The 23,248-nt window shown below is 37.5% G+C and overlaps 1 protein-coding gene across 3 annotated transcripts; it reads left to right on the forward strand.

Moving 5' to 3' along the window:
- The first annotated feature begins 20 nt into the window (after positions 1-20).
- LOC124166391 (dual specificity mitogen-activated protein kinase kinase dSOR1) lies at positions 21-20,556 on the forward strand. 3 transcript variants are annotated; one of them, XM_046543911.1, is made up of 9 exons: positions 21-410; positions 498-536; positions 635-866; positions 1,275-1,387; positions 12,360-12,471; positions 12,561-12,737; positions 17,011-17,209; positions 18,154-18,335; positions 19,129-20,556. In XM_046543911.1, exons 1-9 carry the CDS (start codon positions 301-303, stop codon positions 19,240-19,242), a joined length of 1,278 nt encoding a protein of 425 aa, XP_046399867.1. In that variant the 5' UTR covers positions 21-300; the 3' UTR covers positions 19,243-20,556. The 3 variants fall into 3 exon arrangements, with proteins under 3 accessions (XP_046399867.1, XP_046399869.1, XP_046399870.1); XM_046543913.1 differs by having other exon boundaries at positions 641-866; XM_046543914.1 differs by having other exon boundaries at positions 22-410; positions 662-866.
- Positions 20,557-23,248: the final 2,692 nt, after the last annotated feature.

Genomic DNA, 23,248 nt, shown 5'->3' on the forward strand with positions numbered 1-23,248 from the left:
GGCGCTGCGACCGCTGGAATGGAGGACCTCTATGTAGACCGATGTTGACGTGAAATCACGGAAACCACGAAACTACCCAGCTGAAACACCAACTACCTGTCTGAAGTGCCGAAATGTTTTGTTGCTCGATTATTTGTGTGAGATACATATTTTGAGTGTCTACTACTTCGAGGGACTTACGTATGTGTGCAGTGTGGAAGAAAACTTTCGTAATTACAAACCCAATCGACAAAGTTTTCTGCCATTCCCCTCCTCTATTCTGTTTGCTACTCTAACTCGCCGAAGGAAATTACAAGGAAGATGTCGAAAAATAAATTAAATTTAACTCTTCCTCCGGGATCTATTGACCCCATTGAGCCAATATATCCAACACCTACTCCCACAAATGTCGAACCGGTGGTTGGATCGGAGTAAGTGTTTCTCTTTGATATTGTTTTGTATCTCCTTTCCAAAAGTTTTGAAATTTTATTATCAAATGCCCTCTTTCTACTTTGCAGCAAAAAACTGCCGTCTTCTGGAGCTGGAGGGGCTAATCGGTATTTTGTACTTATTCATATGCATACAATTTGTCTTAAAGTTGCTACTTAGGCTTAGAAACTGTTTTGGTTGTGTGAACAGTATCAATTTTCAACAGGCAAAGCACCAACATCGGTAAAACTAGTATTGAAGCCCTCCAAGAACGTTTGGAAGAATTGGAAATGGATGACACCCAAAGGAAGCGAATGGAATTTTTTCTATGCCAGAAACAGAAAGTCGGTGAACTTAGTGATGATGACTTTGAAAAACTCGGAGAACTTGGTGCAGGAAATGGGGGCGTGGTTATGAAAGTTAGACACCTTCCCAGCGGACTTATAATGGCTCGAAAGGTGAGTAATTTTACGTTACCTTTTCCGAAATTATGATGTAAAGGCTACTCCCCACGAAGAGTCCCGTTTTTCCCACCATTTGGTTTCATTGGCCCTGTTATTGTGCCAATTATCCATGCTGGGGATATACTGTCTACAGTTATTTACCTCCATTTTCTCGCCGTATCAATCATTGGTGTCTGTTACTCTTTCCATTAAGCTAATGAAATTTTTTCTTCTTCCTGGAGTGAAGGATATGTTTATGAGTATTTAATAGATATTTTAGGCACTTAAAACTTGGCTAAATTTTTCGGCCATAGTAAGAGGTTAATCAAACCACTTAGGGATTGGTTTCAGTAAAAGTCTTGTGCACTTTTATTTGTTGTCGTATGTGTATTCATTAATCTGACTTTGGTCTTTTTTATTTAGCTTATACACCTGGAAGTGAAGCCAGCCATAAAAAAGCAAATAATACGAGAGTTAAAAGTATTACATGAATGTAATTCACCTCATATCGTTGGGTTTTATGGTGCATTTTATAGGTATGTATATAGATTATCTTGCATAATTTTGTATTTTGGGAATGGCCAAATGTTCTTCATTTGAATCACTGCTTGTATGAAAACAGTGTCTCAGTGACACATGTCTGCTGCAATAATGCAAAGTTTGGAATTTTTTTATTGTGCTCCGCAATTTATTGTGTACCATGTAAACAAAATTTATGTGTGGAACTTCACTTTGAACATGATCTTGTAAGTCCGGCAGTGCATGTGCTTTATCTTTTAACTTAATGAATTGCCTTTGATGAGCTCATTGAGTAGAACCATGTCCAAATATGCTTTGGCACTTCAGAGGTCACAGGTAGAAAAAATAATAATAGTGAAATCATCCAACGTGGACCATGTGGACATGTAAAACTCAAGAAAAATTCACACAGGTTATGCATGAATTTTACAAACACGTTTAGATCATCGAGAACACCTCCAGTTACCTAGGCACTGTTTATCATTACTGTATTTCTCCGAATATAGTCACCCTCTGAATATAGTCCTCCCCCCTAATCTTGTGGCTTCAGTTTCGGGAAAAGTTAAAAAAATGCGTTTGAATATATTCCCCTCCTTTACTTTTACCACAGGCATTTTTGGAAAAAAAGGGGGGACTATATTCAGACATATACGGTATATATTTTGGAGGTTTAGTTTCCCTCAATCCAGAGTAGCCCACTTTCTGTTTGACTAAGTTTGAAGGAGAGTTGTTGGGGATAGGGATTAATGGGGTGTTTTTGATTGAGAAAATGTAAGGGCTATATTGAGAGCTAATATATAGAGCATATAGCAATTATATTCAGAGCCAGGACCAGATTTAGGATGCGGGTGGCTGTCATTTTGGTGGGAGGCTCCTTGTTTCAATGTTTTTTCAATTTGTAGCATAATGACAAGAAATGAGAGTAACAAAATGTCAGAAAATACATTAACCATATATATCTACACTAGCTGACCTGGCGAACATCGTACCGCCTAATTATCAATGAGCGATTTAGTTACTCTATTCTTAAATCAAGAGAGGCTGTACTGATTTTTATAACTTTTTGACTTATTATAGCAAATTAAGAAAAAATCAATGAAACTACTAAAATAAGTATTTTAATGGATTGCTAAAAACATGTTTTCTTTATTCAATCTACATACATGCGGTTACCTTGATTTTTGTGCTGCAAATTTAGCGATGATGGCACGTTGACGACTGCATACAACAAAAGAGAACAACCCTGCTTCTCCTCGAAATACATTATGACTTTTTCTTTTTTATTTTCGATTTTGTGAGATTTACCTCTATATTGGTGGAAGGCTCCTGCTTGGTGGGGGACCAAGGCCTGGGCCCCTTGGATTCCCCCTTTGATCCAGCCCTGTTCAGAGCAGTCATATTATTAAGTGAGGTGTAATTTTTGAGAGTTCTTTAAAATGAAGAGTTTTTTTTCTCTTTTAGAAGACAGAAATCGTTAAATTTTATTCTAAGGCATGAAGCTAAGATGCTGAGGCCAAGGTTGCCAAGACCCAAGTTGGTTCCCTGGGCAAAGTACATGTTGCACATGGTCAAACTTTTTGTAACTTGTGGTATTCTTTATTGTGGCAACATAAGTGAGTCATTTTTGTCCAAAAACATATCATACCACTCAGTTTTGCCATGTTAATATCAATGTCAAATCTGTAGGTCACCCTAATGCACTGAAATGTAGGTCATAACCTTTTGCTTCTGAATTTTCAGGTATGTACAAGTGGCTACATGAGATGGATCATTATAACTATTTTTGTATTGGTTATCCCTTTCTCCCTAAGGTTATCTGATGAGGAGACTAGAATAGCGTGGGCCCTAGGGATTTTCCCCCTCTTGTGCAGTGCTTTACTGAGCCATCGTAAAGTTAGACGAGAAGAAATAGTGGGCCCTGTCTCCATCAGTCCAATGCCACATGGGGTTTGATGGAAGTAAAGTTGAAATAACCAGCATGCATCAATAACTGTTCTTTCTGTACTGAGAATGTGTACTGAGAGATAGGCAAACAAATAGTGGGATATGGTGGCTGTTGTTCAGTTTTAAGGTTGAGTATTGAAGCTATGCATTTTGAAAATCACTCAATCCATTCGACCAACAATCACCTTTTTTGTCCACCCTTAATGTTACAAATATATGTCTCACTCATTGTCTTAAGTGCGCTCTTTATTCTCTTAAGATGGCTACTTCAACAACAATCAATACACCATTTATACTTCTTAAAATAAATAAACTACATAACTAGCAGCAACCAACACCCAGAACACACATTTTAAATTTAACTTTTAACACTTAACCCTTTGTAACCCAGAGCTGCTTAACAGGGAGAAATTTAATTTCAAGACTTCTCATTTTTAAAATGAGACATAAATTTTCTCGTTTCAATTCTTCATTCAGCATGCAATTTTTTCCTATGAATACTTATTATGGAACTTTATGTGATATTCTGGATTTTGAAAAAGCGTTTGATAGGGTGAACTGGGTAAAGTTAATGGATATCCTCAAGAGAATAGGTGTAGATTGGAGGGGTAGATGACTGATCCGTAATCTGTATATGGCCCAGACTGCGCAAGTGAGGGTAGCGGGCGGAGAATCTGGGTGGGCAAGCATTGGCCGAGGTGTGAGGCAAGGCTGTCCTCTATCGCTGCTGCTTTTTAACGTATATCCTGAGGAGATGGTAAGAGAAGAATGGGACAAGTTGGAAGCTGGAGGGAAAGTGGGAGGAATGTTGTTCAAATTGGTAAGGTTTGCCGATGATCAGGCACTGATTAGCCAGACAGCGAGGGGACTGCAGGCTCTAGTGGATGCATTAGATGAGCGGTGCGAGGAGTATGGGATGAGGATTAATCACAAGAAGACTAAGATAATGCGGTTTTGTAAAGCATCACGAGCGAGGAATGTGAGACTCAACATGAAAGTAGGTGGGGAAAAACTTGAGCAGGTAGAGCAATTCAACTATTTGGGCAGCACATTAGAGAAAAACGGACACAGTAGCAAGGTAATCAGGAAGCAAATTGCACTAGCAAAGGATGCATTCATGAACAGGAAGGAGCCTCTAAGACGATCGTTATGTAAGAGTTTAAAGGAAAGGTTAGTGAAGAGTTTGATCTGGAGTGTTGCTCTCGACGGCGTGGAAACGTGGACACTGAGGAAAGAAGACGAGAGAATATCGGAGGCATTCGAGATGTGGGTATGGAGAAAGATGGAGAAGGTGAAATGGATGTAGAGGAAAAGGAGTAACGAAGTGCTGGATAGGGTTGGCGAGGAAAGGCAGCTTTTAGATGAGATACGGAGTAGACAGACGGTATTGATGGGAGAAGTACTTAGCAGGGAAGGGATGTTGAAAATGGTGTTAGAGGGTAGAATGTTAGGGAAATGAGGGAGGGGAAGGAAAAGAATAGGATTTTTAGATAGATTGAAAGGGAGTAGGCCTTACAGTGAATTGAAGAAGACAGTCCTGGAAGGAAAGGGAGGCTCCCAGATCACTTCTTTAGTACTCCATGGAAACCTGCCTTAATCGGTAGAAAACTACCGTATAAGCGCGTGTAAGAGGCGCACCTTTTTTCCCAGAAATTGCAGCCGAAATTGGGGGTGCGCCTCTTACACAAACGTCTTATCTTCCCCCCCCTCCCCTTACCCGGTCGCAAGTCCAAGGGGAACTGAGTGGCCTTGGTTTTCAGCGTGAGTCAGTCATATGAAACCCTGGGTCAAAAACAAGCGGCAGGCAGGGAAGTTTCTCCCTTAGCGACGTATTTTTAAAATGCTCCTATTTGCTTTCCTTGTAAGCATCGCGCCGTCACGTCGGTACCCCAGAGGTGAACACGGAAAAGATTGCACGGGGTTTTTTGCTCCGGAGGGCGCGCTAAATTTATTGCCATGAGTAGGCATCCCGCGGCATTTATACTGCATATAGTAATCGCTTATCAAACGTAGAGAAACGCGTATTTTTGAAGGACATACCTGGTTAATAGTCAACATCCGTCTTGCTGAGCAATTTCCATTACGCTGAGGACCTAATTTTTCAAAAATCATATTCAGACGCTAATATGAGGATTTTTGCGACTGAAAATTATATTGGTGTCAAAACCTGCGGTTTAAAAAATTCGAACGAGTGTGTTCATTGTTGAACTAAATGGTGGATAGAAGAAATCGGAAATGCTTATAAGTGAAGAGCGCTGAAGGAGTGGTCGAGGGGAAGGATCACGCTCCCTCCCCTCCGTATTTCAAGCTAAGAGGCTATGAGCGAAGGAGCAAGGGAAGAACACGTCCGATCTTGCATGTGACGTCGTTGCCTTCAGAGCGAAGGGGCGACGGCGCAGCAATGTGATATACGCAGTTTGCGTCGCCTGAAGTTTCCAGTCCGTCTCGTCATGTTTGAATGCGCTTATACTACGCTTGTTTCTTCCGAAATTGTGCTGTTTGGACTATGCTGACTGTTAGTAGCCTTGTTTTAACGATAAATCTTTGTGTCATTCAATTATAGCTTTAAAAAACTTAAATGATGTCAGATATATGTCGCGTTAGGCCTCATTCTTTTTAGAACCTCGTGCGTGTCATACAATTGCTGAAAGATATCGAGATATCTTCGAGCTCAGTAGGTGACTCACCTAGCATTTGGCCTCCAAAAACTAGGAGAATTGAACCTGAGACCGAAGAAGGTCAGTTGGTGAGATGAGGTAGGGATGAAACACGTTTCCATTGTTCCCCTGTAACTTGATATTTTCCTATTTCCGTGTGGGGCCTCGGAAAGGGAAAAAAACGGCAGAGGCATTGGCTGATGGAGGGCCGAGTGTGATTCCGTAAATCAACGATGTGGTTATTAAAAAAAAAAAAAAAATTCACTAACTCTTTGTTAACTATGTGGTATTCCATTATTTCCTGGATATAAACAGTTACTTATACCACTTATTTTATAAGAGCGCGACCCGGGTTTCAATGAGTAATCATCATCATCAGGCGCTAATTATAATTTGTTTATCTTGTTGTTAATCTTGTTGTTACCTAGTTACTTGATGAATTTTAAAACCGACGCCAGAATAGGTGAAAAGGATGGGTAGAGGTATTCATTTATAAGGGTACTATCTTGATTTTCAATAATTTTTAAAATTTCTAACTGTTCCCTAGAATCCAGTTCTCGGCGGTCATTGCAAAAATTTAAAATATTCATTTTAAAATCGCTTCTGTGGCAGTTACATATTAAGTGCTTAGCAAAATTACTCTTTTCATCTTTATTATGTTTGTAAGCACTTAAATGTTCTTTTTTCCTAATTTCAAAACTCCTTCCTGTCTGTCCCACGTATACACCATTGCAATCGCTGCATTTCAAAGAATATACTCCACATCTATCCAATCGGTCTATATGGTCCTTGCATTTAACGATCAGTCTCCTTAAGGTGGAATAAGGTTTAAAAGCCAAGCGGAATTTGTCCTTGGGTAAATGATGAGCCATTTTCAGAGAAAGTGCATCGAGGTACGTCACTGTGCACCACTGCTTCTTTTTATCCTCGTCCGCCGAAAACATTTGGTCGATAGCCAATCTTCTCTGTTTTTTTAAAATCAGTTTATCTATTAAATTTTGAGAATAACCGTTGGCAGAAGCAATTTGTTTAATGGTGATGATTTCTTTCTTAAAGTCTTCTTTGGAAAGTGGTATGCTTAACAGGCGATGAATCATGGAATGAAAAGCCATAAGTTTGTGTGAGTAATGGTGTCTTGAACTTGCTGGGATGACATGATCGGTATAACAGGGTTTCCGAAAAATGGAGAAGGAATGCTGGCATTTATCGAGTTTGATTGTAAGATCCAGATAATTTAAGCAATGGTTGGAGTCTCTTTCACAGGTAAATGAAATTGTAGGATGGATGTCATTCAAAAAACTCAAGAACATATCCAGTTGCCGATCAGTTCCATTCCAAAGCACAATAATATCGTCAACGTACCGGTACCAGTATACCACAGACTTTAGTAGGCTATGCCCTGAGCTAAAAATTTTCCTTTCCAAACTATCAACAAAAACATCTGCCAGCAACGGAGAAAGTGGTGAGCCCATAGCGAGGCCACTACTTTGTTTGTAAAATTTACCATCGAACTTGAAATAATTTTGTGCCACACATATTTTGAGAAGGGTGGATAATTCGTCCTTCATTTTCTTTGCAATATTGGCTGCCCCCAGGAGATCTATTGCTAGGCCGGTTGCTTCCTCTGGTGGCACACAAGTGAAAAGGTTGACGATATCAAAAGATACTAGTCTTGAGTTCTTCGAAGGTATGATGTCTTTAATTTTGTCCACAAGATCAAGCGAATTTTTGATACCACGCTTAGACATAAATGCAGAGTGCTGCGAGATCAGTTGAGTCAAGGTATGGGCAAGTTTGTGCGCTGGAGCGCTTATGCTCGACACCACTGGTCTGATTGGTGCGTCCGGTTTGTGAATTTTAATGAGCCCATAAAGCCTAGGAGGAATAGGGTTTTTAGATAACAAAAAATGCTTATCTTTGGGTTGGAAAAGTTCTTTTGAGCTTCGTATGACATCTCTGATAGATTTTTGGTACTTCTGCGTAGGGTCTTTCTCCAACAGTGTCAAATTTGATTTTTGAATAAATTCATAGCACTTCTTAATATAATCCTCCCGCTTCAAAATCACCAGGCAATTTCCTTTATCAGCTTTCTGAATCACCAAATCTTCAGTCACTAGCTGTCTTTGAATTGATCGAACTGTTTTCAGCACTTGCACTGCATCTCTAGAAGGTCGTGAGTCACATATAGCTGGATAAATCTTACATATCTCGTGGGCAACAACATGTTTCAGGCTTGTATCCGCTCGTTTAAGGGCAACATCGAACTCATTGAATCGAACTGAATATTTTAAATTTTTGCAATGACCGCCGAGAACTGGATTCTAGGGAACAGTTAGAAATTTTAAAAATTATTGAAAATCAAGATAGTACCCTTATAAATGAATACCTCTACCCATCCTTTTCACCTATTCTGGCGTCGGTTTTAAAATTCATCAAGTAACTAGGTAACAACAAGATTAACAACAAGATAAACAAATTATAATTAGCGCCTGATGATGATGATTACTCATTGAAACCCGGGTCGCGCTCTTATAAAATAAGTGGTATAAGTAACTGTTTATATCCAGGAAAAAAAGATGTGGTTATTATCCTACGGCGCTGAGATTGCCCCTATTGTTGTCCAATCTCTTGGGAAGGTTCATGCTTTGTGCCTGTCGTGTTTTGCCTTAAAATTTTCCACGGCTGCACTCTATTGCAATACTCCTGCGAGAGCTTTTAAACAAAATTGTTCGTGAGTAGGACTAGCATCGTAGATCTACGGCGCATGCGAAGAGAGGGTCGGAACTCTTTTTACTCCCTCTTATGCCGCTATTACCGCCGCAGTTATCAAAAATTTCTCTTTCAATTAGCATTGAAGAGGAAATTTCGATAACTGTCGAAATTCCAGGCATACGTCTGCAACACCGCACGATAAGATTAAAAAATCCCGCAAAATTTTTTTTCTTTATAGCTTCGATGCTCAAAATAGGGGTGTGCCTCTTACACATGTGCGCTTCTTACACACGCTTATACGGTATAATAATAATAATAATGTGATATTCATTCATACAAAGCCACTGCTATAGTGACCACGAAGCAGTAGTCAAAAGCTGTTCTTCCCAAGCTCCTCTGGACTCTCCCATTTATGGTTTTGACTCGAGAAATTAAAGGATTTTATGTATTTAGTTGAGAGGAGATAAATTTGAGAGAGATAATTTTTAATCCTATGGAGTTTATTCTATGATTGGTGGAGATATGAAAATATAGCAATTATTGTGTATCCTCGTCACAAAAATTATGTCAAAGTATGTGTTTTGTGGCATTCATTAACAAAATCATTTTGTCATGTTCTGTCTTTGTGTTTTGATTGAAGAAATCATCATTAATTATTGGAACGTAGGCTTTCGCAGCGAGATGCATAGTTGACAATGGCTTTCGGGCGTTTCGTCGCCTGATGATGCGACCTGTAATGGATGCGAAAGCTCCCATGACAAAGGGCAACACGCAGGTTCTCCCGAAAGCCGTTGACAACATCATTAATTCTGCTATAGCTATAATTTTGTGTGTTTGTTACAGATATGAAATTAACATTTTTTTGTTATTGTATCAATTTGCAAACAGATGTGGTAAAAATTCAGATAGCCTGTCTTATGGTGGAGATAAAATCGTAGACTCTCTTGTAAACACCTAGGCATTACAGCTTATGCCACATCAGTCAAGTCAGTCGCCTTAACACTGACGCATTGTGAATTGGGTCATTTGGTATATTGGTTGCTTGTGAATTTACGTGTTGCCACATTAAAATTGCAGATTACTGGTATGTACTGGATGATCATCATTAGTCAGCAATCCTAAGATTGATTTGATGCAGCTCTCCATTCCTCTGTCATATCCGCTAACCTTTTCATTGCATCATATTTACTTTCTTTTAAATCCTTCACAACCTGTCGTATGTAACTCATTTGAGACTGTCCCTTGCCCTCCTTCCCTTCCACATGTCCTTCTTCGATCGTTTCCATCAGGCCATCACGCCTTATGATGTGGCCGACTGAGTTGTCCCACCTTCTGGTTTAGGTTTTTAGCTGACTTCTATTTTCTTCCACTCTTCTTAGCACTTCCTCATAACTAACTCATTCAATCTATTTTATCTTCATCATTGTTAGGTAGCGCCACATTTCGAATGCTCCCACTCTTGACTTCTCTGCTGCTGTCAATGTCCAAGTCTTGCTTCCATAGAGAAACATGCTCCACATGTAGCATCTAATGAATTGTTTACTTGCAAGAAGATTCTTCTTTTTATAGAAAGCCCTCATCGCCAGCACAACTGGATGAATGAATACATATTGCACTAATTATTATTTATTGTACTTGATCAGAAAATTGGTGTCAAATTGCAATAATTGGCAAAAATTACAATAGGGTTGTTCACCATATTTTTTTTATTTAAGAAATCGAAAGATCGTGCTTCAGAAGGAGCAATGACAAATATATTATGCTATTTTCTTCATTGTACATGTTTAGAGAAGGCTTTAAACAGTGACAAATTTAACGTTACGCCAAAAAGCCCTACTTCCATCTTGAATTGATATGTGACGTCACAAGCCTGTAGATGCACTACTGCAGTGTTGTTTAAGTGGCTCAGCAGGGTTATTCCACTTTTTTTAAAGATCTCCAGCGTCTGCCGCTAGATCAGTATTTAAAGGAAATCCAAATTTATCCTTTAATAAGATTAATAATAAGCAAAATTACCCTTACTTGTACATATTTTGCTCATCATATCACAAATAGCACTACAACGCACACATTTCACGAGCTGTCTTTTTGATACTTATAATCAGTATATTCCGAATCAACTGATTCAATGAAAAACTTGGCTGACAATAAATATAAAACACTATTATGAAACACTAATAAAACATGACAATCGGTTTTCCAATCACTCTGCTCACACTAAAAGAATTTGCACTCCTTGAAGTTCGAAAGGATTCTCCACACCTCACTTCCCACTCATCACTAACGACTTAGAAACAGTTTACGTTATTTCACATTGACATTGCGAAGACAATGAAATGAATAGGCTGAAACAAATTATTAAACTAGCTAAACCAGTTATTGTAACATCAAAAAACTTCGAATTTCACTTTCACTCTTACCGTAACCAAAATATGACCAAAACAAACAACAGCGCAACGAAATTCGTGAAATGTAAACACTGGTGAATGCTCAAAATGAATTGGCAATAGGTAATAAAATCAAACAGAACTTAGAAGCGAACAAATGAATGAAAATTAATATGCGTTCGATGTATCCCTATAGTACAACTAGCTCATATATGAAACATATCCCCTTCGCAATAGTTAGATACCTTAGATCGAAATGTATAGGGTTGATTGAACCAGCATGGAAGAAATAAATAATTTCGTCGAAGATGTAACAATCACAACTCACTTCACTTGTTGCTTCGCTCTTTACTTCATCGTCTATATGCAATCATTCACTTAGGGGTACATTAAGGGCACAAATTGTGTTCACTTGCACTAGAGGCACAATGAAAGTTCACTGCACGTAGTTTCCTAGCAAATGCAGCTATACAAAACTTTCAATTCCTGTCAACGCTACATACATTGCCTGCCCAACTTGAAGAATGGATTTTATGTCGCCTTGATCCCCCCGGAAGTTTCATGCACAACATAGGCCGTTTCAAAATAAGGAATAACCTTGGTCAATGTCCAGTCGGCATGCAGAGTGCTCAGCTTGGCATCGAGGGTACAGGCCAGGCGTACAGGCTTTCTACGTCATCACCTCTATTTCAAGATGGCGGACCATTTTTGGCGGCGTTGAAATTGTTCGAATTTTGATTGCTAATAATTCCACCATACTTTTTCAACGCATCTGTAATTAATCCCAATCAAAATGAAATCACATCAGGAGTGATATCCATTCGTTTTTTGAGACCGTTCTGATAGGCTTGAACAACCCTATTGTGATATTTCTAGAATTATTATGATTTGTGGTGGAGGAAAATAAGCTGGAAATATAAGAGAGTGTACCATGCCCCTCTATTCATCTCAAAATTGCAGTAAACTGAGCAGTAGCCCTAGTTAATAAGAAACTTCAAGAAATTTTTCATAGTAATTTTGAAGTCTTAATGAAGTGTTTCCAAGTCATGGAGAAATGGGCAAGCAAGCAAATGCAATGAGTTATGAAATATGTAGCACGTTAGGATCAAATTTAGGTTTTCTCATGGGAAGAATTCTTCGTTTTTAGGTGACTTTTTTGTGGTATGTGTTCATGTATTTATATTTATATTAGCATTTTGTCTGTGATAGAATTTTGGTACGTATTTTAAAAATAAGTACATACATATTCTGGTCACATTCATTCAAATTCATGTATTATTCTTTTTCAGTGACGGAGAAATAAGTATCTGTATGGAATATATGGATGGTGGGTCATTGGATCTTATCCTTAAGAAGGCAGGAAGAATACCGGAATCCATTTTAGGAAAAATCACTTATGCTGTAAGCCTCGTTGTGTGTTGTGTCTTGTTATTTTTTCATTTATTTTTGCAGTCATACACTTTGACTATACTTTCATTTTTTTCTTTCAGGTATTGAAAGGGCTAAGTTATCTCAGAGACAAACATGCAATCATGCACCGTGATGTTAAGCCTAGCAACATACTTGTAAATAGTCGCGGTGAGATAAAAATTTGTGACTTTGGTGTATCAGGCCAACTAATTGATTCCATGGCTAATTCCTTTGTTGGTACAAGAAGTTATATGTCGGTAAGTTTGTGAAGTTGTAACAATCATTTCGATTTATACATTCATAAATAGAAGATGGGACTTCATAGTCCCAATGTTGCCCGATAAAGATGAATTATTATTATTATGTCAGGTTTATTGTCTTTGAAATTATGTCTTTCAAATTGCATAATAAATATTTCTATTATGTATTTGTAATTTTGAAGGTACATAATTTGATTGAGTTAGGAACCATGAATCTGTTAGGGATCAGTTTTCTTACTTATCTTTTGTCTAAATGGATAGTTTCCAAGTTTATGTAAATTAAATTTTAATAGCCTTTGTTTTGTTGAAATATTGAATTCCCTAGAAATGACTAAAGGCAAAAAAATTTGCAGGTAGTTGAAGTTCAAAACGTTCAGGGAATACAAAATTTTTACGGAGAAAAAATTTTTCTTCTTGACCGGGATTCGAACCCAGATCCCCCAATTTCCAATCAAGTGCTTTAGCCATTTAACACTAGAACTACCGAAGGAGTCATTTTGACTCCTCACGATATATGCGATCGCCTGATATATTTTCAAATTTCGCATATCAAGCAAAAATGATTACCTTAAGTAATGTATCAATAAAAGCCGAAATAACCAGCACAAACATAGAATGATAAGGTAGGAGTCTGTATGAATCCTTTCGGTAGTTCTAGGAGGGATATCAAGTCCGGTATTTCTAGTGTTAAGCGACCGAAGCGTCATTCTCCTCTGTATATGCGGCAGGAGGTTTCTTGACTCGGGAGACAAATCGAAGACAATTGAATGCTGAAAATATACATTTCCTTGCTCTTTCCCTTTTATGATGGTCCCGGTTTGGTGAGGTCTTGTTTTGGGAACCAGCAAAGCTGGATTTTGGCAGTACCCACGAAATCCAGAAGAAGGAATCCATACCCCTTGTCTTATATTACCCCTCTTTGTGGTAGAGGACCGCGGTCATTCAATTATTCCTTCAGTCAGTTTTCAAAATAAATATTCATTCTTTTCTAAAAAATATATACTAAGAATTGAATTCCTTGTCTTTTGAGCAGTGTTTACAATTTTTAAATGAAATTCTACTGTTAATATAAACTTATATCTCGATTTCAGTATATACATCAACATGAAAATTGTTGCTGCATTAAATGCATTAATATTGATAGTAGAGCTTTGTTCAAAATTTGAGAATTCTCAGAATAAAACGAGGAATTCAATTTGAAAACTGCAATTTGCGTGCAAGCAAGAATTATCCATGTAGCTAATTCATGTAAACAAAACATGATTGACCGTGAACCAATGCTGGTGGTAGGTTTATAAACCCTGAACGGAGGGAGCCCAACTACCCTCGGAGTCGGAGATAATGCGGGGTCCCCACTGGGAGGGGTGGAAAAAGGTTGGTGGTGAGAGTGCGTTATTATCAGCGAGACCCTTCTTAACAAATGTCCTGTAAAAAATGCTCAGTATGGAGGGGATGGAAGAGTCTATTGTGGCTCAGTACAGCAGTTATGCTAACGCGAGAACTCCACCGTCTCGAAAGGGTTAAGTTTACCGGGATTAGCCTCGGGTGATAACTATAATGGAATCACCCATAATGCTCATTTCAACAAATTTCCACAGAGGAGAATGATGCCTCGGTAGCTTAACTGGCTGAAGCACTGTCAGAAATCGCAGGATCAAGGTTCGAATCCTGGTCAAGGAGCAGGGACGCCGACTTACAAAAAATATTGGGGGGCCCAAACCGGGGATCTTGCCCCGGGAAATTTCATAAGTAGTGAGTTTTAAGTTTTTTAAGTATTTTAGAAGAATCATATGATCAACATTAGAACCCTGATAACTCTAATCTCGATATCTGGACACTTCGGGGAAAATCGACAAGCCTGACACATTTTTTTCTCACACCCTTAACGAATTTTTGACGGGGCTCGGGCCCCCTCAAGCCCCATGGAGTCGGCGCCACTGTCAAGGAGAATGATTTTATCACCTGTGGAATTTTCACACGATTAGTGCATTGCAGGTGATTTCGTTTTTGTTATTAGGTGCGCAACTAAGTTCCCGCTGTTTGTTAATAGATGGCTCTAGCAGTGATTACTGGTTGATTTTGACGTATCGGAAACGTCACGTATCAAGCTTAGACATTTGGTTAACAAACCGCTCGACAACAATGGCGAGTATTTTTATCGTCATATCCTTATTGTTGCGTGAAAATGTCCGAGTTTGTGCCAGTTAACCGTCATTTGCAGGGAATGTTTATTTTCTTCTTTCATACGAAGAAAACAGAGACTGAAGTGCATCGAGAGCTCCACAAAGTTTACGGAGATACTGCTCTAAGTGAAACAATGTGCCGTGATTGCTTCTGTCGCTTCAAAGACGGTCATTCTAATGCTGATGTGAAGGAAGACCAAAAACGTTCAAAGATGCTGAATTGAAGGCATTGCTCTATGAAGATCAGTACCAAACTCAAGAAGAGCTTACTTATGCCTTAGGAGTTACCCACCAATCTATTTCCAAGCGATTAGTTGCGTTGGGATTTATGCAAAAGCAAGGATTATGATTCTAAGTGAGTCGATAGCATGACAACACTTGACCCTACATAGCAAAACCTGTTAAAACCTACCTGTAAACGCTCAAATGGGAAGTCCTGACCCCCCCGCTGTATTCCCCAGGTATTACACCGTCCGATTATTACTTGTTCTGTTATACAGTGGAACCTCGTTAAAGCGAGTACGGGCTATAGCGACACCCCCGCTATTACGAGATATAGCCGATGCACCGTCAATTGACCCTATAATGAGCGTGTTAAAAAATTCGTTTTTACGAGACCCTTTCGGTGTTGGCTCTCGCCATGGCGAGGGTTTCACCGCCGGAAGACTTTCATCAAGACTCCTTTACCTCTGTAATTGCTAGCGATCTGTTAGAAATGAAGTTAATGGAGTGCTCAGTCTCAAATTTATGTGGTAAACTGTCGTTCGATAAATATAATGATTGACGAAACAATGCTTTGCATGATTTTTATTCAGTGCGGCGCTTATAAATTGTTTGAATAGTTAGTCGTTATTTGAGTAAGGAAATTTAGTGATGCAAAAAAAACATCGCCTTTCGTCTGGATTTATGCTTACGTTTATCGGATAGATGTTTATCTGTCGCCGCACCACTCCTGTTCCTGTATATCTGTTCGCAACAGGTATATTGGCTATTATTTGCTCCACCTCCGGTAAAGCGACAATTCGCTATAGCGAGTGTTTATTAGTGCACCGTGGGGTGTCGTTATATCGGGGTTGCACTGTATGGCAATGGTTTGGCTGATCTGCAGTTGTACTCATACGAAGACACCAAAAAATGGCATGATTCGTGGGTAGCCTCAAAAAATGAACACTTTTACCATTACGGTATTGGCCCCTGCCACATAGATGGCGAAAAGTTCTAGGTAGCGATGGACAATACTTTGAATGATTCATTTACAACCATTTTTTCACGATAAAGCTTTATTTTCATTAAAAAAACAGCGGGAACTTAGTTGCGCAACTAATATCACTGTGGCTAGTCCCGGTAAATGTAGAAAAAAAAAATTATTTGATTTTTTCCTGAACCCTTAGTTATTGGAAAGAAACCCATGATACTTGTCCCTAACCCCTTTCTTGTTTCTGTAATTTTAGGATAGTATTGCTACTCTTGGATCCCAGGCATTTTTCTTGCTATGTTTCCTTGGCACTGTCATAATAGATGATCTGATGTCCTTCTTGCAGCTATTGGTTTAGAAATGACTGAAGAATACATCTTGGTGATTAATCATGAAGAGAGGGACTGTGTAGTGGATGTAATGAAATGCTTATAAATAAAACTTATAGCAGAAGCAGTTTTTTATCTTCAAGAGGCGTGGGATTGAAGGTGTTAATCAGCAACTGAACTTGATAGCTTTTGCATGTGTTTATTTGGAAGCTTAATGTGATTAACAACTGATGAGTAATTAATTATGTAGGGCAAGGTTGTAGCCAGGAGATTTTTCCAGGGATTTCTGTGGTAGGAATGTGCACTTGGCAGGTTTTCACTTAAGACTGTACTAGCCCAAATTTTGCTGCCATTTTGAACCATTCCTGCTGTCTGTGACAGGATTGCAGGTGTAGTTTTATGCTATGGCATAGTCATATTAAGATTTGGAAAACTTAACCTAAGCTAAACTTTTTATGTTGAATTTCTTAGTTAAGTTTTTCATTTAAATAAATAATTATATTTGTATGAATTATTGAAAGTAAAGTTATTAGTAATGACTTTATTTATTTCATGCATTTCAGCCGGAGAGGTTACAAGGAACTCATTATTCAGTCCAGAGTGATATATGGTCATTAGGTCTTTCTCTGGTAGAAATGGCTATTGGAATGTACCCCATTCCTCCTCCTGATAATAACACATTGAATGCAATTTTTGGGTCAAGACGTTTGGATGATCCTGATGTTATGTCGAATGTGCATGGACCTGGCTCTCCTAGTCACAGTATGTTAATATCTTAACTATATTGTTTTATTCTAATTTTGCCCAACTTAACACTTTTTTCTTGTTTTATTTGCCATGCTTTAACCCCTCAAGTGCGGCGGACATTTAATTAAATCTCTTCCCAGTGGCCGGATGAGTTTAAAATGATTATGCCTTTTTGGCATGCTATCATTCAATAATATATAACTTTCATGGTATTCCATCAATATTATTGAAAATTTTAATCGACCTTCATAAAATAATGTGTTTCTCTATGCTAATTTTTCCAACAACTCAAATAAATATTTATTTTTTTATGTATCTCATTCTGTAAACACAATGGATAAATTTTGTTTTCAAAGTTTAACGTTTTTTTTCTTTCATTTAAGCTGTGAGATCTCTAGCATGCCATACTTTTTTATTTTTTATTACATAATGTGGTTAAGTGATAGTGAATGAGTTTTTGAACTTAGAATACATTTCTGTTGTCAAGTAATCATAGATTGAATGCATTAAAGTTAACCAAAGAAATATAATAAAATTATACAGAAAGGATTAATTATTAATCGAGGTTAACTTTAAAGTGCTGTTTTTCCTAGCTCATCTGTGGTGCAAATGTATTGCTTTCTCACAATTTAGCTAGATTGTTAATAGATATTATTGGCTGACTTACTATTTCTGAATTATCAAAAACTGTAACCTAATAATGTAGGTTCATTATTCCTCACTCTCTGAACTTCTTCACGATAAAGGGTGCATTCGAAGATTTGACTTTTACAATTTATGTTGTAGGCATACTTCTCCTACAGATTGTATCATGTCTTAATCCTGAGGATGATGTCCATTTTTATGGCAGGATTTTTTTATTGTAATCTATGAATTCAAGATCTGTGCAAAATTTAATAAAAATAAAAATTAATTTCTTGTTAGTGATTTTGCTAATTATTCTTCTTCTTGTGTTCCAGACAATTTGCTCCATGGTTCAAATGGACCTCGGCCTATGGCAATCTTTGAATTGCTGGATTACATTGTTAATGAACCTCCTCCAAAACTTCCCTCTGGAGTTTTCTCCTCAAGTTTTAAAGACTTTGTTGACCGGTGTTTGAAGAAAAATCCTTCTGAAAGGGCTGATCTCAAGACATTGATGGTAATACATTTTTATTCTTATTAGATTATTTAAATTCTTTAAGCTTTTTATGTACAGTGGCCGAAAAAATTCACTCAAAGCTCATTGGCATGTGAAAGCGGCCAGTTCAGGAACTACTTGAAGATGTCCATCTTCCAAAAAATTTTTCCTCTTAATGCTCTCATACAACTGGGAATTTTAAAAGCTGTATGCCCCTCATATCAGGAAAATAATCATATCTGTCTCATTAACACATTCAGTGTGGAGCACGTTAATTGACGTGGTCCCGTCCAAGCCGAAATACGAGCACGTCAATTGACTTTCTCTACCGGTTGGGCCAGAGCCCTTTCTCTGCCTCCATACGTAACTAATATCCAATTCAGAGTCTTCCGATTGTGTGTATGGCCTTCAGCTAGCTTCCCTCTTTCGAACCGTGTGCGCTGTTTGTAAAAAGCAGTACATATTTGAATGGAAGTTATGGTGCGGAAACCTCTCTCTATTTTCCTTTCTCATTTTAACGGCTGATTTTGATGACTTTAATGAAAATCGGGCCTGGATTGAATGTGTTAACTTACCTCTAACGATGCTAGAAAAAATACACATGCAACATGTAAAACCCAAGAAGTAAACCCCCAGTACTTGGAACTGTCAATTTTCTCAGCCATCACTGTGCAAATTTGTGGATTTCATGCTGGGTGATATTATCTGTCCACTTCCATAATTACCACCCGGTTGGTGACCTTAGCTCAAATGGTTCTATAAATTCTGTTCTTTTTAGCAGCTCGTTGATTCCTATTTTTAAACATCTTTTCAGAATGATGAATGGGTGAAGAAATCTGAAACAGAAATGGTTGATATTGCTGGTTGGGTGTGTAAAACAATGGATTTACAGCCATCAACACCAACTAGAGTATTCTCGGATTCTTGAGAATGCCACCCTGATTGTCTGCTGGCAAATAATGTCAATTGTTTGTGATCTAGGGGAAGGAATATAAATGCCACTCAATGGATTATACGGCACAATTGCTGTTCAATAAGCTCTACCTTTTCTGTGTACCTATTTAAACAATGCACGATTGTTATTCTAAGTCAATAGTCAAATCATATATTTGTGGATTTCAAATATGAGAATACATAATTCCTATACATTGATATCCTTGTGTGATATACATAAAATTTTGGACCTGGAGCAGTTGATAATTTACTGCGCAACATGTGATTTTCTTATGACACCAAATACTAGATACATGTGTGTTTCTTATTCAGCTTTGAAAATATTTGGATGATTATTTTTCATTATCTATAATGTAAATATTGTACCAATGTACTTAAGTATTTTGAATTACTTTACTTAGGATCGCAGTGTCCTCATTATGGTATTAGATGTATCTATGTTATTTACTTTGTAAGTGTATATAAAGTGTATGAGTTGCACCATTTCATTGCTAGATGTCTGGATAATTATGTGGCATGAGTTGTTGGTATGTGAGATAATGTGCTATGTTTTTGGTTATTACTACTATTTCCAGCTTTTATGTTTAAATACTATATAATTCTCTATCATTGAAAAATATAACCTTTCTCTGAACCCTTTTGACTGTCTTTTTAGAATTTTTTTCAGAGTATGATTGTCAATGATGAGTTTAAATCTAGTTTTCCAACTGTTCATGATATGTATTAAATTTTTTTCATATCCACTACCTTTTTTAAGTTTGGCCATTGCATATTTGTAATGTTTATGGATAAATACTGAATATTTATGTTCAAGTGATGAATGAGGATTGTGTGCTGAAGTTTACATTGTGAATTTGTCCCGATAAATGTCAAATTTATTTTTGTGTATCATAGCACGAATGTTTCTCAGTACATGACAGTATTCTAAAGTGTAAGTTAAAACATTTTATTTTCAGTCTATTAGATAATTTGCCAAAGATGTGTTTTATTCATAACAATCATTATCATATTAATAAATTTAGAAATTGTGGGGAGAAATTCCAAACTACTGAAATAGCAATTATGTTAGAGATCCTTGCACAAATTGTGAAATCCATCTAAAGGCATCTGCTTCTCCTAAATTGTTCTTGTTAATTGGCTGTAAATAGAAATTTGTTATGATACTACTTGATATTCAAGGTCACTCATGCAGTGCATACATTATTTTATTCTCCACCAAGTGTTTCTCTTTGTGGATATTTTTAGATAGATGAGAACTTGGATATTAAATTTGCTTCACTATTTAAAAGCTGTTTTTATTAGCATTTTAAGGCCTTGTGACATATTTTACTTGCAATAACTATACGATTTGACATGGTTGTCTCTGATTTCATGGTATTTTTTTCTCCCCCAGAAATTCTATAAGCTGGATCCTTTACATTGATGTGTGCATTCCATCTTGGGCTTTAAAAAATTGTTTAATACAATTTTTGGAGAAGTTTATAATCCTCTATATGTATTGAATGTTGCAAATAGAGGAAATAATTTCATAAGCATAATGTTGGTGGAATGTCAAGGCTACGATCCAATATTATTTAGAGAAAATGGATTTTGGAAGGGGGGTGAATACCTTAGACTGAGACTGCTTACAAATATGGCATCCCTTCACTGCATAAACAAGAAAATTGTTCCATATATTATCGATGACCTGTTACTTTAGTTGTTTTTGCTGGTGTGATTTAGGCATTTCATGCCCTGTGTGTTTACAGAGTAAGGCCACGCTTGCATAAATTTCGTTTGTAGATGGCTGATGAGATCAATTGATAGAGTGGTCTCAGTTCATCTGACAACTGCCTTAATTTTGGGGATTGTGGTCATATGGGTACTAGGGTGGTTACATGAGTACTACTTGAATCGTAAAAATAATTCTTTTTTGACCAGTTGCCAATTGGTTTAAGAATCATATTTCCAGAGCTTTAACATGATAACGTTAGCTCATTGAGGATGAAGCTTGGAAAAATTACAATGTTTAGCAAAAAATCAGTTTTTCCTCCATAAAATGAAAACCATTTGTTGTGGAAACCAGTGGCGCAGCGAGGGGGGGGGGGGGGTTTGGGGGATAACCCCCCCTCCCCAAAGCTCACAGAAATTTTTTAGTTAAATCTATTTTACTTAATTGGATCAATATTGCTTATAGAATAGTGTGAGGATTAATAAAATATCCCTCAAAGGCCGTAGAAATCACCGTTTATCTTAATTTTTTTCCAGCGGAAGGCCTCCCCACGTTCCGCTTACCCTGGCTGGTATGCAATACCCCCAAGCCCCCCAGTATTAGTTGCGCCTGAAACCCCCCTAGCCTTAATTCCTGGCTGTGCCCCTGGTGGAAACTAAACAGTTATATCGTAAAAAGAAAATTATATTTTCTTTTTTGTCCTGAGCACATTTTTTATGATAATCTGCTAGACTTCACTGACATAAGCATTTTTCAGGCAAGGTTGTGGTGCATACAAGTGGCCTGCAAGCGGTTGCAGAAATAAACTCTGTGGGAGTGTGTGTGAGAGATAAGAGGGTGAAACACGAATGTATGTCCTTACTGTAGTTCATGACTATTTCAAAATTTCTCTGAACAGCCATGGCTCCCTCAGAGGCCAAATGCGAGTGAACTGAAGCAACGATGCATGACCACCAAACAGTTCAAAGGCAGAATAGCAATAAGGAAAAACCAATTTGAATGCCCTCACACCCGCTGTGACCCACATCCTTTTCTGAAGGAATTGTTTGAGACAGGGCATGGAGCCAAATGCTGAATATAAATGCAAACAGCCTCAGTTGGCTGCATCCTTGACCAGGCTCTGAACATCAACCTGAACTTATATGACTATTGGGCCCGAATGGGGTGTTCAGGTTTTGCATCCAGTTTCAGGCCTCTATACCCTGTAGGATGACTTATCAGTGCTGGAGACCAAAAAAATCTCCATATTCCTATAAAACTGCTTTCCTGAAAATTTCCCTATATATAATTTAATGCATTATATAGATAACTGTTGGGAATTTTTAAGAAATTCTGCATACTTACCGTATACGTCTGAATATAGTCCCCCATTTTTTCCAAAAATGCCTGTGGTAAAAGTAAAGGGGGGACTATATTCAAACACATTTTTATAACTTTTCCTGAAACTGAAGCCTCAAAATTAGGGGGGGGGGGGGACTATATTCGGAGAAGTACGGTAATTGTTAAAGTACTAGCAGTATTTATCGTTTTAAAAGGTAGTGAAATTCATTCTTCCTAGAGCTCATTAACAAAATGGTATGTACACCTAGGTAGATATTTTTCCTGAATATTATGTGCACCTGCAATGCAAAATAGGTTATTGATATAAAAATCATTTTAAAGCTTGGGAAAAGGCTGATTAGCAATAAATTGACATCTTTCTAAAAACTTTTATATCTACTTCCCCATACTATTATTGCCAAAATCTACTTAGGCATCTGTAAGATTAGCCCTAAATGTTTACTCCAATTGAAGTTCAAGTACATAAAATTAGTCTATGAAATCCCCAGATTATTTTCATATTGCTAAAGTTGGTCAACATTTTATGGACAACAGAAAACCATTGAGCAACATTCACAGAAATCAAATTTTTAGGCTTCACCTTGTATAAGTAGATGAAATATTATATTCAAAATAATAATACGAATTTTTCTTAAATATGAATCATGACTTTCACCTATGTCAACTCAATCACGAATATGTATCAATTAAAGAAATTGGTGGATGAACACTCAAGAATATGAAAAAGAGAATTAATTAATTACCTTGAAGTAATTTTCAATGGTATTACATCAAAAACTATATAAATACCAGGTCATGACCCACAGAATGTAATTTTAGGTAGAGATCAAGTAATGAGACCACGGAGAGAATAAGAAATGAAATTATGATTTATAAATGTATCAAAGAATTCCAACTTAGAGGGAAACTTCATCTTATCATGTATTTA

This window comes from Ischnura elegans, chromosome 10 (assembly GCF_921293095.1).
Source record: "Ischnura elegans chromosome 10, ioIscEleg1.1, whole genome shotgun sequence".
NCBI lineage: Eukaryota > Metazoa > Arthropoda > Insecta > Odonata > Coenagrionidae > Ischnura > Ischnura elegans.

Coding starts and splice junctions, on each gene's coding strand:
- LOC124166391 (XM_046543911.1), top strand. CDS start 301: ATGTCGAAAAATAAATTAAATTTAACTCTTCCTCCGGGATCTATTGAC. Junction 867..1,274: donor GACTTATAATGGCTCGAAAG/GTGAGTAATTTT, acceptor TTTTTTATTTAG/CTTATACACCTGGAAGTGAA. Junction 17,210..18,153: donor ACCTGGCTCTCCTAGTCACA/GTATGTTAATAT, acceptor CTTGTGTTCCAG/ACAATTTGCTCCATGGTTCA.